The sequence below is a fragment of the Amblyraja radiata genome, chromosome 32 (genome assembly GCF_010909765.2).
Source record: "Amblyraja radiata isolate CabotCenter1 chromosome 32, sAmbRad1.1.pri, whole genome shotgun sequence".
Classification (NCBI taxonomy): Eukaryota; Metazoa; Chordata; class Chondrichthyes; order Rajiformes; family Rajidae; genus Amblyraja; species Amblyraja radiata.
The window spans coordinates 11,809,295-11,824,808 of record NC_045987.1 but is presented as its reverse complement, the minus strand read 5'-3'; the positions used below and the strand labels follow the sequence as shown (position 1 = coordinate 11,824,808).

Below are 15,514 nucleotides of genomic sequence, written 5' to 3'. Positions count from 1 at the left end.
AAATGTTGCAAAACCCGTGTCGTCTTCATCAGGGAAGGTCAAAGTGTTAAGATGATTAAAAGATTTATTGGGATAGACAAATATTTTTCTTTTAGTCAATTCAGTACAAGGGTCAGAACGCTTCTGGTTGTGGGGCTGATGAGATAACACGGGGCAGGCATGTCTGAACATCTGTCCCATTTTTGTAAGTGCCAAAACTGAGATTTTTAGTTAGACACAATGTTAAGGGCCTGTCCCACTTTCACGGCTTGATTCAAAACCTCTGCCGAGTTTAAAGGACCTAAATAAAAAATCAAGATCGTGATAATCTACAAAGTTCTACGACCTTCCACGACTATGCTCACGATCTCCTATGAATTCCCACGGCAATTTCGATGCCCCCCTTACGAGTAAAAAGTTGCAATTTCTTTCAACCCGACCATCTTTTTACTGGTGGACATTTTTTATCGGGCTGGAAAAAACGTCCCGACTTACCTGATGCCACGAGTACCTAAGGCTGGCATAATGAGCCGCTACGATATATATATATATGTACGAACTCCTACGACCTCCCACGGACTCGTTACGAACATTCTGCGAGTTTGAATCAAGGGGGCGAATTTGTGAATAACTCGTGAAAGTGGGATAGGCCCTTTACTCCAGCACCTTGCATCTTCTTTTTGGTGAATTTTAGGTGTTTGTTAAGCAAGACTTGCAGGGCCGAGGCAGAATAATGTGGAGATCAGCCAGGATCTAATCAGACGGTAACAAGCTAGAATACTCCAGCTGCTCGGTCTGCACTTATCAATTGATCTAATCGTGGGCCCAATTCATTAGTAGTGTCTTTGCTCTAATGAGGAACTTGAGGTTCATAAGTGTCACAGAAAGCTTTCTGTATGTAATTAACGTGGCCTCTCAGTTAATGTCTTTAAACCAGCGGCAGCAGTAATTGGCAAGATTATTTTCTTGTTACCCTTGCCTTGTGACCTTGCCATCCAGATAAATTGACACCTAGAGGCGTTTAATCATGTAGTTCTGCTGTAGTTCAGTTGGATACAGACACCAACACAGCGACTGAGCTTTTGCCCCTGCTGTGTGCAGTGGAAAACTTCCCTTGCTGTGGAAAGGAGACACAAGGAACTGCAGATGCTGAAATCTTGAGCAAAGGGCAAAGTGCTGGAGGAACTCAGCGGGTCAGGCAGCATCTGTGGAGGGAATGGATGAATGAATGATGTATGAAGAAGTGTCCCGACCCAAAATATCATTCCTCCATTCCCTTCACAAATGCTGCCTGACCCGCTGAGTTCATTTTTTGCTTTAGAATGAAAATATCAGCCTTCAAACTTTGCAATGGCAGTCAACACAAAAAAATTGTCATTAGTTTAGATTAGAGATGCAGCATTGAAACAGGTCCTTAGGCACACCTAATGCATGCCGACCATCAATCACCCATTCACTCTAGTTAAATGTTATTCCCCTTTCTCATCCACTCCCTACACACTAAGGGCAATTTACAGCGGCCATTTAACCTGCAAACCCACATGTCTTTAGGATGTGGGAGGAAACACATGCGGTCACTGGGAGATGGTACAAATTCCACACAGAGAGCACCTGAGGTCAGGATCAAACCCAAGTCTCTGACATAGCAGCTCCACCAGCTTCGCCACTATGTTACCTTCTTACTGCTTGGATGGGGCGGGGATGTAGATGTTCTTGTGTCCCAGGTGTTCATGCTGTGGGGTTTGAGTGGGATGTTAATTAAGTTTAAAATATTCCAAGTTGACGTATAACTATGGGGCTTAGGATGGAAGGGTCCCAAACTTTCTCCAAAGATTTCCAAACTTTCACACCTTACCCTTCCATATCTCTTGTTTCCCTCTCCCCTGACTCTCAGTCCGAAGAAGGGTCTGGACCCGAAACGTCACCCATTCCTTCTGTCTAGAGTTGCTGCCCGTCCTGCTGAGGTGTTCCAGCATGTTGTGTCTAACTCCAGTACACTGTTAAAAACCTGGAGGGGATTGAGCTTTTTTCCAACCTCTTGCTGATGTCCGCAGACAAGAGTGTTTCCCTTTGTTTCGACAAGAATGTCGAAATAGTATTCCGTGTTGGAAATATATGTGGTATGAATTGGCTAAGCATTCCCTTTCTTATTCAGCCACAACCAACCCCCTCCACAAGTTTCACATCTTCCTGCAAGTTCTGTGGGAAAATATTAATGCAACCTTCATTGTAACGAGAGAATTGTAGGAAACAAAAGTCACTGCTGGACAGATTGGAGCTTGGCACAATTATTTTTGGAGACACTAATCTTTTTTTTAATCCATTCTAATGACTTCATTGAAATGCTGGCAAAAAGTCCTCTGTCCTCTAATGATGATGAAGATTTCAGTCTGCGTAATTCATTTAGAACATTGCTTCACTAAATGTGGGCGTGCAAGCTGAAAGCATTAATCTCAGGGTATTAATACTGTTTGGTGTTACTAATAATTGGCTATCTAGTTGTAGAATAGGGAAATGCCACGTTTGTATCTCATCTTGTTCTTGCTCTGCGGCAAGAAGGTCATCTGCTACCTCTCCCAAACAAAATTATGACTCAAGCACTTTAGGAATAGATCCTCCAAGCAGAAGGTCTTGGTTTGAGATCTTCCTGGATCGTGTTCTCTCCAAGAATCCCTGGCATGAGATCAGAACAAATCTTAGTGTGTGGGCGAGAGAGCTGAGCATTTAGACAGAAGACCAGATGCGACCACTACACATGTGTGTGCGTGTGTACATGTGTGCATGTCTATTGCGTGCATGTGCAGGCCCTCCAACCACCCTTTCATCTCGGTTTTTGGAACTGCACTAAGAATCTGAGGAGGGGGGTTTGTGACTAATTGGCGTGGAGATGGGAATGGGGAGAAGGCCAGTATTTGTCAGCCTGGGGCAGTGTAGGGGAGCCCAGATTTGCTGCTTATCTGTCCACCCCCTCACCCCTGAATGCCAAGGAAGGGAATTCTGTCATTTCGTAGCCTCATTTATCTCATTGAGTTCCGAAAGGTGAGACAGACGTGGTTATGGATTTAGGACCAAACTAAATTCTCATCTAAGGCCAACATTGCCTTTGTTAAAACGTACCTCAATCTGTGTGCTGTCATTCTGCCACCTCGTGTACTAACCTACCTGTTCCTCTCCTGTCTATCCCCACCGCATCTTATTCTCTGGAGCTTGCATGGCTGCCTGTTTGCACGCGGATACAATATGTGTGTGTGTGTGTGTGTCTCTAATGGAAAATAGCCCATGGAGACCTATGGGAGAGCATATTGCTGTACAATACTGCATCAGCGTAGGCAACCTTATCCCTATATAGACTGATAAATGGCAAAGTGATTGAGGTTCACGCGGCTCTTCGGGTTGACCATGATTAAATGTTGCCCTCACAACTGGGCTAAAGAATCTGAACCCTTTTAACCAAAAAAGACGTTTTCTACTCGCTGCTTCAGTTGCCCCCGTGGTGTTCCTCTTTGTTTGCCTGTTCTCCAGCTAAGGCTCGGCGTATGCAGCCTATACTGCCTCATCCTCCACTGCCACTGACGCTGGTCGCTGTGGGAATGGCTGGAGAGGAGGAGGGAGGGAGGGAGGGAGCAGAGCTGCTTCATTTGAGGTATGGCGGAAATCTGTGGCCCTTGGCCCAATGAAGTCCCACCATCCCAAGTATCTCATCAACTGCTTCCCGGTGGGCAGATAAATATTCTCCTGCTACCAACTCTGGCCCCCATTGAGGTTGGAAGTGGGGAGAATCAAAAAAAATATTTTAATTATTAAGTTTGATAATTCATTAAACTCCAGGCATTTCTGGGTTGTATTGAAACTTTGAACTTGACGACAACTAATTTTGTCCAATGTCCGTGTAAATTCTTAAATTGGCTCCGTCTCGACCTTACTTACTGCTGTAATCCCAACACATGCTTCATGCTTAGTCATCGGGTTTTAGACCTGATGGAAGACACTTGCTGGCTGATCACAGTAATGTATTGCAATGTACATATGTAGATTTTCTAAGTGTTGTGTGTGTGAATGGACATAGATACTTGGGGCTGTGTTCCACCTGTCCACCCCGTTCTCTGTTACAGTTGGGCCAGTATCCACACTTGCGGGAAGAAATGGACCGGATTGTGACCACTCACATCCGAGATCGAGAAGGCAGAACTAAAGACCAGGTATGGAATCTGGAAAGACCGGAGCATGTTGTTGCTTTGTAATGGCCCAGCGTGGGAACATAGAACACAGAACAGAACAGTACAGCGCAGGAACAAGCCTTCCGGCCCACAATGTTCATGGCCAACATGATGTCAAGTTAAACTGTTGCACGTGATTAATATCCATTCCCTGCACAGTCAAAATACTCCTATTGTATCTGCCTCCACCACCACTCCAGGCAGCATGTTCCAGGCACTCACTACTCGCTGAGTACAAAAAAAATAAAATACCTTGCATATCAACTTTAAATATTCCCCTCTAACCTTAAAGCTATATCCTCTAGTCTGTGACATTTCCACCCTGGGAGAAAAGTTTCTGACTGCCAGCCTTATCAATGCCTCTCAAAAATATACATGCTTCTATCAGGTCTGCTCTCAGCCTTCAACGTTGCAGTGGAAACAAACCAACTTTGCCCAACCTCACTTTACAGCTAATAACCTCTAATCCAGGCGCCATTCCGGTAAGCCTCTTCTACACCCTCTCCACAGCCTCCACATGCTTCCTGCAATGGGGCAACTGGAAATGCATGCGGCCCCTTGTGGTCTCTGCACCATCGCTGATTCCAACGTTTTCCTTTCTGTGTACTTATCCTTTTCACGTTGCTGAATCTGCATCCAGCACTCTTTCATGATCGACGTTGCAGATTGGAACATCTTTCCACCTGAAGGATAAGTTTTCTAAATCTCCCTTCTGATATATTTGACCATTAAACTAACAGTTTGCCTGAAACCTTCTCGCAGTTCCAGCAGATTTGAGACACTAGAAACTGCAAATTGCTGGGATCTTGAGCAAAAGACAAAGGGCTGCATATATGTTCTGTACAGTGCTGTGGTGTTTGCTGGTCGGCGTGGACTTGGTGGGCAGAAGGGCCTGTTTCCACGCTGTATCTCTAAAGTAAAGTAAACACAAGATGCTGGAGGACTCAGTGGGTCAGACTGATGGGGCAGGGAGGAGAGAAAGTTGGCAAAGAGAGGAATCACCTGTCGCCACCTATAATTTTCCTATTCCCACCTCTTCTCCCATGTTCCATCAGCCTGTCCATTCCCTCCACAGGTGCTGCCTGACCCGCAGACTTCCTCCAGTACTTTGTGATACCTCTGTTGTATAATCCATTGCCTTCCATTTGGAAGTCGGGCTCAGCCACTGTTATTCCCCCTCTGCAGGTCATGCTGCTGATCGACATCGAGCTGTCCTACATGAACACAAACCACGAGGATTTCATTGGATTCGCCAAGTAAGTGAACGGTCAGAACATCGCCCGCATAGATTGCAGCCAATTAGCAGATTGTCACTGACTGGTTCCACCCGAGGTTGTCCCGCTGCTTTAGTGGGTGGAATGTGGCTTCCCATCGTAATACAGCTCAGGATGCCGGCTGTCTCCATCCCTAGTTCAGGCCAGCTTGACTCATCCCTATCCTGCGCTACCCAAAGGCCACATGTTGCAGGATCTACATAAGCCTCAGCTCCTTGGAGCAGGAGAGAAACAAACCAGCTTCCAGATGTGGTCTCCCTAATGTGTGTGTGTCTGCTGTCTGTCTGTGTCTGCTTGTGTATGTCAACCCATATGTGTGTGTGTGTGTCTGCTGTCTGTCTGTGTCTGCTTGTGTGTGTAAACCCATGTGTGTGTGTGTGTGTCTGCTGTCTGTGTTTGTCTGCTTGTGTGTGTCAACCCGTGTGTGTGTGTGTGTCTGCTGTCTGTCTGTGTCTGCTTGTGTATGTCAACCCGTGTGTGTGTGTGTGTCTGCTGTCTGTCTGTGTCTGCTTGTGTATGTCAACCCATGTGTGTGTGTGTGTCTGCTGTCTGTCTGTCTGCTTGTGTGCGTGTCTGCTGTCTGTCTGTGTCTGCTTGTGTATGTCAACCCATGTGTGTGTCTGCTGTCTGTCTGTCTGCTTGTGTGTGTGTCTGCTGTCTGTCTGTGTCTGCTTGTGTATGTCAACCCGTGTGTGTGTGTGTGTGTGTGTGTGTGTGTGTGTGTGCTGTCTGTCTGTGTCTGCTTGTGTGTGTCAACCCATGTGTGGGTGTCTGTCTGTCTGCGTGACTGCCCCAAGTGTGTGTGCCTACCTATGCGTGTGTGTGTCAACCTGTGCGTATGTGAGTGTCCGCCTGTGTGTGTGTGTGTCTGCCTGTGCATGAGTGTCTTCCTGTGCGTGTCTCTGCCTGTGTGTGTGTGTGTGTGTAAGAGAGATAGAGCCACAGAGCTGTATTGCATAGAATCGGAGCCTTCAGACAACCATATCCACGCTGAGCATCAAGTACCCATCTTCACTCAGCCCCTAATCCCATCTTGTTCCCTCGCTTCCTCTGCCTTGGCGATTCAGGGCGTCTGGAAATGGAAATGTTTTGAGAACCTCCACCACCCGCTCAGTGTTGTGACTCCTTTCTCCGTATTCTGCTGCATTCTAAAATAACGTTCCAACTGCTGACTTTAACTTCACTTGTGTGTTCGCAACCTTTCATGTACGTATGTGCACGAGGATGTGTGTGACTGTGCACATGATTTTGGTTGCTTGTATGTATATGAGTGTGTATTTGCGTATATAGGGGTGTGTATATGTTTGTACGCAGTGCTAATCTTGTGACTGTACAGCGTACCAGTACCTCTAAAAAGTGAAATGCAACGGCAAGGGCAAATTTAACTGTAACTTAACATGTATGTTTATAAATAGTGTGTATCGGCACCATTTTGTCCATAAGCTGAGCGTCTATAAGTGTATGTTGCCGTGCAGGTTTGTAGGGCATGTTTGTGTGTCAGAATGCTGGAGGTTGCAGCAAGCGAGAGCAGAGGTGCTGGGGTGACTCATTAATTCAACTTCACCACCACTCTCATCTCAGCCACTGAATTTGATTTTAAGTCCTTAGTATAAACATACCATCCTCCACCCACTAAATTTCTCCAGAGAAATTACTGGGAGATATTGATGCAGATTTTTTAAAATCTCTGTGCTCCAAACAGACTACGTGTCTCAGCAAATCGTTTGCTTCACTGCAGGCCATTTGTCGAATCGTTTGGCTGCCTCAACACCAAAGGATTGGTTGGGTTAGGGCAAAGTCAGACTGGACTGTAACGCTCCTCACGATTAAACAGCTTGCAGATAATCTCCAAGTGAAGCCATTTCAGCCAGTTAAGGCGACGATTCTGTACAATAATTCCCTCTGTATGAAGCCAGTCATACAGGCAGCCTTTAAAGGCAGCGGTGGCATTCAGCTTTTTAGAGTAATTGATTCATACAACATGCCCTTCAGCCCAACTCGTCCATGCTGACCAATATGCTCCACCTCAGCTAGTCCCATTTGCCCGCGTTTGGCCCATATCCCTCTAAACCTTTCCTATCCATGTACCTGTCCTAGTGTCTTTTAAATGCCGTTATAGTACCTGTTTCAACTACCTCTTCTGGCAGCTCATTCCGTATGCCCAACCACCCTCTGTCTGACAAAGTTGCCCCTCAGGTTCTTATTCAATCTTTCCCCTCTCACCTTAAACCTATGTCCCCTAGTTCTAACTTCCCCGGCCCTGGGTAATAGACTCTACCCTATCAATTCATGATTTTAGACACCTCTAAAAGATCTTCCACTTTTACGTAATATGGTTATTTGAAGGCCGTTAATTTGCGACGTGACCCTTGCTAACCAGTGACTATTCAGGATATTTTCCGGTCGTTTATTTGTTGTTGATAAACCTTTCTCTGCTGCTGGCTCTTGTGCTGAAGGTTGTTTCTGGTCTTGTTTACAGCGCACAGCCGAGGAGCTGTCAGCTGAGCAAGAAGAAGGCGGCAAGCAATCAGGTATTTACAGGCTGGCCGGGAGCGACTGATGAGTAGGGGTACAGTGGGGGCTGTTGTGTCTGGTTGGAGGTTGAGGCACAGCCTTTGGGCAACACCGGCTGAATCTAGGAGCAAACGCCCCCAAAGGACTGATGCTGGTCTCTTGAATGGTCTCCTAGTCTTTACTCCCGCTGAAAGTAGGGCAGAGATCAGAGTTCAAGTGCGGGCTATTATGTAGATCAAAGTCCAGTGTCGCACGGAGCCACAAGGGGGTCCCTGGCTCGGGGGGTGGGGGTGTGGGGGGGAGGTGGTCTGGTCTTGGGGAGGCTGCAAGAATTTATGCCTGATGGTTTGCTGATGCAGCGGGCATGAGGGATTGGTGGCACAGTCTTAGCCTGGGTCACACATCCTGCCCACACGCTGCCTGGGATGGCCAACTCCGTTCCAGCACTTGTAGACTGCGAGGGTGAGATTGGACTTGGGTGGGTCATAAACCACCAACTTTACCCCCCCCCCCCCCACTCATCTGGTCCACAGCACTTTGAAGTCAAGCACACTGAACTTAGGCCAGGACATTTCCTGTGAAAACCCATGCCAATATGCCATCCCTTACATCTCCTCCATCACTCACCCACTGTTGGCTCTCCTTCTCTCCCCCCCCCCCCCCCCTTCTTACTCGCCCCTGACCCTCCCTCTTGCTGCTCTGTCACTGTATTCACTCCTCTCTTGGCCCTCTCACACTCAAATCTCCTTTCTATCTGGCCCTCTCTTTTGCCTCTCTCTTTACTTCCCATGCCCCCCCCCCACCCTATTCACCCACCCACCCTGTCCTGCCCCTGTTTCACCCTCTGTCGTACCCCTCCCCGTCCCTCCCCTCTTTTAAATCTGGATCCAAAACGTTGCCTCTCTATTCCCTCCGGAGTTGCTCCACTCTCTCCGTAGAGGCTGCCGCACTTTGCTCAAGATTCCAGCACCTGCAGTTCCTTATGTCTTTCAAATCTCCCTCCCTCTTACCCGCACTCTTTCACCCCTTTCCCTTCCCTTCCCTCCCCTCTCTCTCACAGCGTCTCTCCATCCTTATCACTCTCTTGCTGGAGATCCATTAGAATGAAAAGGCCGACTGATTCTCCTGTTGTCCAGCCCCGCAGTTACTGAGGCCAGTTACAGGTCTGACCTGAATGTTAGTGTGCCCTTGTTTTACTGGCTCCCTGCCACACTGGACCTAAATGGTGATCCCAAGGTCTTGCCTTGTGTTTTTCTTCTTGTGGACCGTGAAGAGTGCAAAGGTCACGTGAACCCTGGCCCCTATTGGCGGTTCAAGCTCGCTTCACTGCTGCCTGGCTCTCGCACGCACTCCCATACCTGCCTGCCCTTGGCTGGCCTGCAGGTAACCATGGAGGGCGATGGGGAAGGCCCAGGCAGCAGCTAGATGATCAGATGGGAGAGACTTCATGGGTAAAGCTCCAAGCAGCCCACCAGACACACCATCCCCAATCCCTTCGCTCATTTGATCACGAGTGTGGTGTTCACTGCCAGAACCTGGTGAACAAAGGTTGCTCCTGTCACCAGATTTTGAAGGAAGACTCCTTCCCCTGTAAGAGTTTATTTCTCCCATTTAAGAGTTTTGTTCAACTGCGCTCGTCTTGATTTCTTTTGTTGCTTTTATTGCGATATTCATTTTTATTTACCTCATCCAGGTAGCGTTTGAGACAATGAAGCTCATTCAAGAAAGTAATTGAAAGAGAGAAAAAAATAAGTCGTACAAGGGCAACAATATATCCAATTGAACAATAGTCAAAATTTGTACATTTTCATCTTAGTCAGCTTTTGTAAACCCAGAAATTTTTGAATGTATCTGTTTCGCCACAAATACTTTCAGATCAACCATTTTTGAAAAACATATATTTTTGACATCTAGCTTCCAAATTTCCACTAGTTTTGAATGCCTGCCATTTTGCAGGTATAAATCACAGCTGCCATGCGCTTGAATGAGTTGAAAGCACCGATGTGTAATTCCTGCTGTAAGTGGATTGTTCTGTAAGCAAATGCCATTCATTTTACTGGTGTAATAACCCGGCTCATTTTATATTCTTCCTTTCTTTATTGAACATTCTCCCCCTTGCCACTTATCTGCTTGGCTTCTTTACATCTGCTATGGTTACTCTATGAAGGATGAAATTATGGTGAGTATATGGTTGCCGTGGCAACGCAGGTTTAAGTGTTGGAACTACATCTGGGTGAGTTGGGCTGTTCAGATTTGAGGTGAGCCATTGACATACTTGGGAACGTTGATAGGGAAACATGGAAACATAGAAAATAGGTGCAGGAGGAGGCCATTTGGCCCTTTGAGCCAGCACCGCCATTCATTGTGATCATGGCTGATCATCCACAATCAGTAACCCATGCCTGCCTTCTCCCCATATCCCTTGATTCCGCTAGCCCCTAGAGCTCTAACTAACTATCTTTTAAATTCATCCAGTGAAAATTCATCCAGCCTCTACTGCCCTCTGTGGCAGAGAATTCCACAAATTCACAACTCTCCAGGTTCTCTCTCAGTTTCAAATGGCCTCCCCTTTATTCTTAGACTGTGGCCCCTGGTTCTTGACTCCCCCAACATTGGGAATATTTTTCCTGCATCTAGCTTGACCAGTCCTTTTATAATTGTGTATGTTTCTATAAGATCCCTTCTCATTCTTCCAAATTCTAGTGAATATAAGCCAAGTCTTTCCAATCTTTCCTCAAATGACAGTCCCGCCATCCCGGGGATTAACCTGCACTATGCTGCACTGCCTCAATAGCAAGGATATCCTTCCTCAAATTTGAAGACCAAAACTGCACACAATACTCCAGATGTGGTCCACCAGGGCCCCGTACAACTGCAGAAGGACCTCTTTACTCCGATACTCAAAACCTCTCGTTATGAAAGCCAACATGCCATTAGCTTTCTTCACTGCCTGCTGTACCTGCATGTTTACTCTCAGTGACTGGTGTACAAGGACACCCAGGTCTCATTGCACTTCCCTTTTTCCTAATCTGACACCATTGAGATAATAATCTGCCTCCTTGTTCTTGCCGCCAAAGTGGATAACCTCACATTTATCTACATTATACTGCATCTGCCATGCATCTGCCCACTCACTCAACCTGTCCAAGTCACCCTGCAACTTCTTAGGATCCTCTTCGAAGTTCACACTGCCGCCCAGCTTTGTGTCATCTGTAAATTTGCTAGTGTTACTTTTAATTCCATCATCTAACTCATTAATATATATTGTAAATTGTTGCGGCCCCAGCACCGAGCCTTGCGGCACTCCATTCGCCACTGCCTGCCATTCTGACAGGGACCCGTTTATTCCTACTCTTTGTTTCCTGTCTGCCAACCAGTTCTCTATCCATTTCAATACCCTACCCCCCAAGACCATGTTTTCTAATTTTTCCCACTAATCCCCTGTGTGGGACCTTATCAAAGGCTTTCTGAAAGTCCAGATACACTACATCCACTGGCTCTCCTTCATCCTTTTACTTGTCACATCCTCAAAATATTCCAGAAGATTAGTCAAGCAGGGTTTTTCCCTTTATAAATCCATGCTGACTTGGACCAATCCTTTTACTGCTATCTAAATCCACCGTTATTACTTCTTTAATAATTGACTCCAGCATCTTCCCCACCACCGATGTCAGGCTAACTGGTCTATAATTCTCTGTTTTTTCTCTCTCGCTCCTTTCTTGTAAAGTGGGATAACATTAGCTACCCTCCAATCCACAGGAACTGATCCTGAATCTATAGAACATTGGAAAATGATAACCAATGCGTCCACATGTTCTAGAGCCACCTCCTTGAGTACCCTGGCATGCAGACCATCAAGCTCTGGGGATTTATCAGCCTTCAGTCCCATCAGTCTACTCAATACTATTTCTCGCCCAATACAAATTTCTTTCAATTCCTCTGTCTCCCTAGATCCTCTGTCCTCTCGTACATCTGGGAGATTGTTTGTGTCTTCCTTAGTGAAGACAGAACCAAAGTACTTGTTCAACTCTTCTGCCATTTCCTTGTTCCCCATAATAATTTCACCTGTTTCTGTGTTCAAGGGACACACATTTGTCTTTAATAATCTTTTTCTCTTAACATTCTTAAAGAAGCTTTTACTATCCTTCTTTATATTCTTGGCCAGCTTACCCTCGTACTTCATCTTTTCACTCCGTATTGGCCTTTTTGTTACCTTCTGTTGTCCTTTGAAACTTTCCCAATCCTCTGGCTTCCCGTTACTCTTTGCTGTGTTATACACCTTTTCTTTTAATTTTATTCCATCCCTAACTTACCTTGTCAGCCACGTTGCCTCTTACTCCCCGTAGAATCTTTCTTCCTCTTTGGAATGGAATTATCCTGCATCTTCTGGATTATGCCCAGAACCTCCTGCCATTACTGTTCCACTGACATTCCTGCTAGGATCCTTTTCCAGTCGACCTTGGCCAGTTCCTCCCTCATGCCTTCATAGCCCCCATTGTTCAACTGCAACACTGACACTTCTGATTTAACCTTCTCCCTCTCAAATTGCAGACTAAAATGTATCATATTATGGTAACTGCCTCCTAGCTTTACCTTGAGTTCCCTTTATTAAATCTGGTTCATTAGACAACACTAAACCCAGAATTGCCTTCTCTCTGGTAGGCTCCAGTACAAGCTGCTCTAAGAAGCCATCTCGGAGGCACTCTACAAACTCCCTTTCTTGGGGTCCAGAACCAACTTGATTTCCAAGCTTCCTTCCCTTCCTCATCGTCACCCACCTTCACTCTTCCGGTATCTTTGGTGTAACGATCTTGCTGTAGGTCCTGTCCAGGAAACTCTTGATTTCCCTAATGACCCTGAGGTCATCCTGTTGCCTCTCCAGTGCCCCAACACGGTCCTTCAGGAGCTGAACCTGGACACACTTTCCACAGTTGTAGCAGCCAGAGGCACCCTGATTTCCCACATCCTGCAAGCATCACACTGAATCAGTTTGCCTGTCAGTTTGCCTGTCACTGCATCTCGCTCTCTCCAACGTTTGGCGTAGTCTCCTCCCTCAGCCTCCTCGCCGAAGACTCTCGAGCCAAAGATTCGCAATTTTCTCACAAGGCACTTTCCTCGACAAGCTCGCTCCCCGACATGCCGCCCCCCTTCTCAGCCAATCCCCGCACTCACTCCTTCCCAGTGATTTGACTAGTTCTTGAGCAACACAATCTTGGGACATCTGAGTCACCTGATCTAATTGGTGAGTGTTTGCCTTGTGTTGAGAAGCTTAGTTTGCTCCAGTTAGATCCTGGGGTCTCAATGTCTCAGGATCAATGCTTTGGAGACATTCCCAGGAGTGCCACATCAGCAGATTAACTTCCATTTTCTCTGAGCTCCTTGGAAAAGATACCCAGCTTCCTGTTGCATTCCCATTCCCATGCACCACCTTTCACTGGGCAGGATCACATTGCTGTGTAAATGGAAGGGAGCAGGGACAGGCTGACCACATCAAAGGGCAAGGCATTGTTGCCTTGTGAAGTGAATCTAGGAAAGACAGAGAGTGCAAGACTAAAAGCAGCAGAGGGTGAGGACGATGAGTGCCCGTGTACTCAAATTACCAATGGCTCGAGCAAAGTCTTTCAAAAGTCCTCGGTAGACTGGGAATAGAACATCTGGCAGCAATGCTTCATGGAAAATAGGAACAGCACAGCGCAGGAACAGGCCCTTCGGCCCACAATGTCCGTGCCGAACATGATGCCAAGCAAAACTCATCCATAGAACATAGAACATTATAGCTCACGACCAGACCCTTTGGCCCACAGTGTTCTTGCCGAACATGATGCCAAGCAAAACTCATCAACAGAACATAGAACATTACAGCACAGGCAGAACATAAAGTTGTGTCCAAATGATAGTTTTGTAGGATACCCACTGCAAATTAACTACATCAGGCCTTCAAAGGCAACATTATAAAGACAGTTTCTATGCGCCTGTGCTGCATATTTCTCTGAAGGACAAGTCCCAGAAAAAAAGACTGCCTTTTGCTCCTGCTCTCCCTGACTCAAGATCCACTTGTTCAGCTTCCAAGATGTTCATCTGACATCGGAAGATGGTAATTATAAACCGACCAGTCCATTAACAGTGAGTTTGTCAGCTCACTCACTGGATGCTTCTCACTGGATGAAGTTAATAGAACAGTACAGAAGATAGACACAAAAATGCTGGAGGAACTCAGTTTGTCAGGAAGCATCTCTGGAGAAAAAGAATAGGTGACATTTCAAGGTCAGAGCCCTTCTCCAGAGATGCTGCCTGTCCCACAGAGTTCCTCCAGCACAGTGTGTTTTGTTCAAGATTCTAGCATCTGCGGTTCCTTTTAGATGAAGTAGTTGAGGCAGGCATTCCCACAACATTTGAAAGACGCTTGAATGGGTACATGGATAGGAAAGGTCTCTTCTTGGTATTGTACCCATGCAGGAACAGGCCCTCCATCCCACAATGTCTGTGCTGAACTAAGATAAATTAATCTCAATAGCTGTTTCTCTTCCATTGCACACACACACTCTCTTCCCATAACAAAATCTGGTTCCTCCAACCTGCCAGGATGTTTGGAGGAAGTAAAATGACCGAATGCCACAACTTTAACGATTTGGTAATGACGGTGAGGGAGCGATGTCATAAAGACGGAGCCTCAGTCGTTCACCTGTCCTCAGCTGCGGAGAGGCTGCCCTTCATTGCCAAGTAGAGTTGGTGCGTTCCACCATCGTAGGCGCATCTGCCCCTGACAGAACCCAGATGTACATCCGCCCGACCGTGCGTGTGTGTGTGTTTAGCCACGTCGTTTGAGCTGTCGGTGTTTAGCTCTCACCCCCTTCCTTCTGTTGCATGCCGCTGGGTTTTCCCTCCTCACCCCTTTGTTTTAGCTTTAGCCTTTCACCACTTTGACCCCCCTTGATGCCTTGTGACTCCATGCAGAGTGGTTTTGTGGTTAACTTAAAAGGTTTCTGGATTGAGCTGAAATTCAGCTGCTAATGTCAGTCTTCATGAGGATGAAACTGGAGGAACAGGTTCACCACTGAGACCACGACAGTCTTCTGCGGCTTCCAGATGAGGTTCTTTGACTCCGACTGGAAATAGCAGTGAAATGGAGAGTGGGTCTGTGGGGGAGGGGGTTGATGGCAGGAGGTGAAGGTGAGGTGTAGGGCTGGGTAGGAGACCTCGATTATTTTGATCCATGTTGCTCTCCCACAGCCCACAGGGAGCCGGGCTGCGTTATAGGGGGATATTTTTTGGAATTCTAATTCTCACTGGTGTGAACTGTTCCTGTAAAGTACAGCTTCTTTGCCCATTTTGCAAACCAAATCTTGCAATTCCTGCCACTTTTGGTCCACTTTGCCAAACCATCCCCTGTGGAAAAAGTGCACTCCAATAATTGGTTTGTTTCCATTCCAAAATATAATAGATCTGCTGCCTCACACCATCTGAGAACTGGTCTTGATCATAATCTTAGGCATTATCTGTGTTGAAGTTTGCACATTCCCCCTGTGGCCG

General features: G+C 46.6%; 1 protein-coding gene across 8 annotated transcripts in view; it reads left to right on the top strand.

The window, feature by feature from the left end:
* Positions 1–15,514, top strand: part of dnm1 (dynamin 1) — a 165,174-nt gene that overhangs the window by 74,211 nt on the left and 75,449 nt on the right. For 6 of the 8 annotated variants that reach the window (XM_033048774.1, XM_033048775.1, XM_033048776.1 and 3 more), the window contains exons 11-14: positions 4,092–4,178; positions 5,382–5,452; positions 7,950–8,001; positions 10,152–10,163. In XM_033048774.1, coding sequence (XP_032904665.1) covers positions 4,092–4,178; positions 5,382–5,452; positions 7,950–8,001; positions 10,152–10,163 — 222 coding nt within the window. The remainder of the gene's footprint in view (positions 1–4,091; positions 4,179–5,381; positions 5,453–7,949; positions 8,002–10,151; positions 10,164–15,514) is intronic. The other 2 variants (XM_033048780.1, XM_033048779.1) reach the window with 1 other exon arrangement.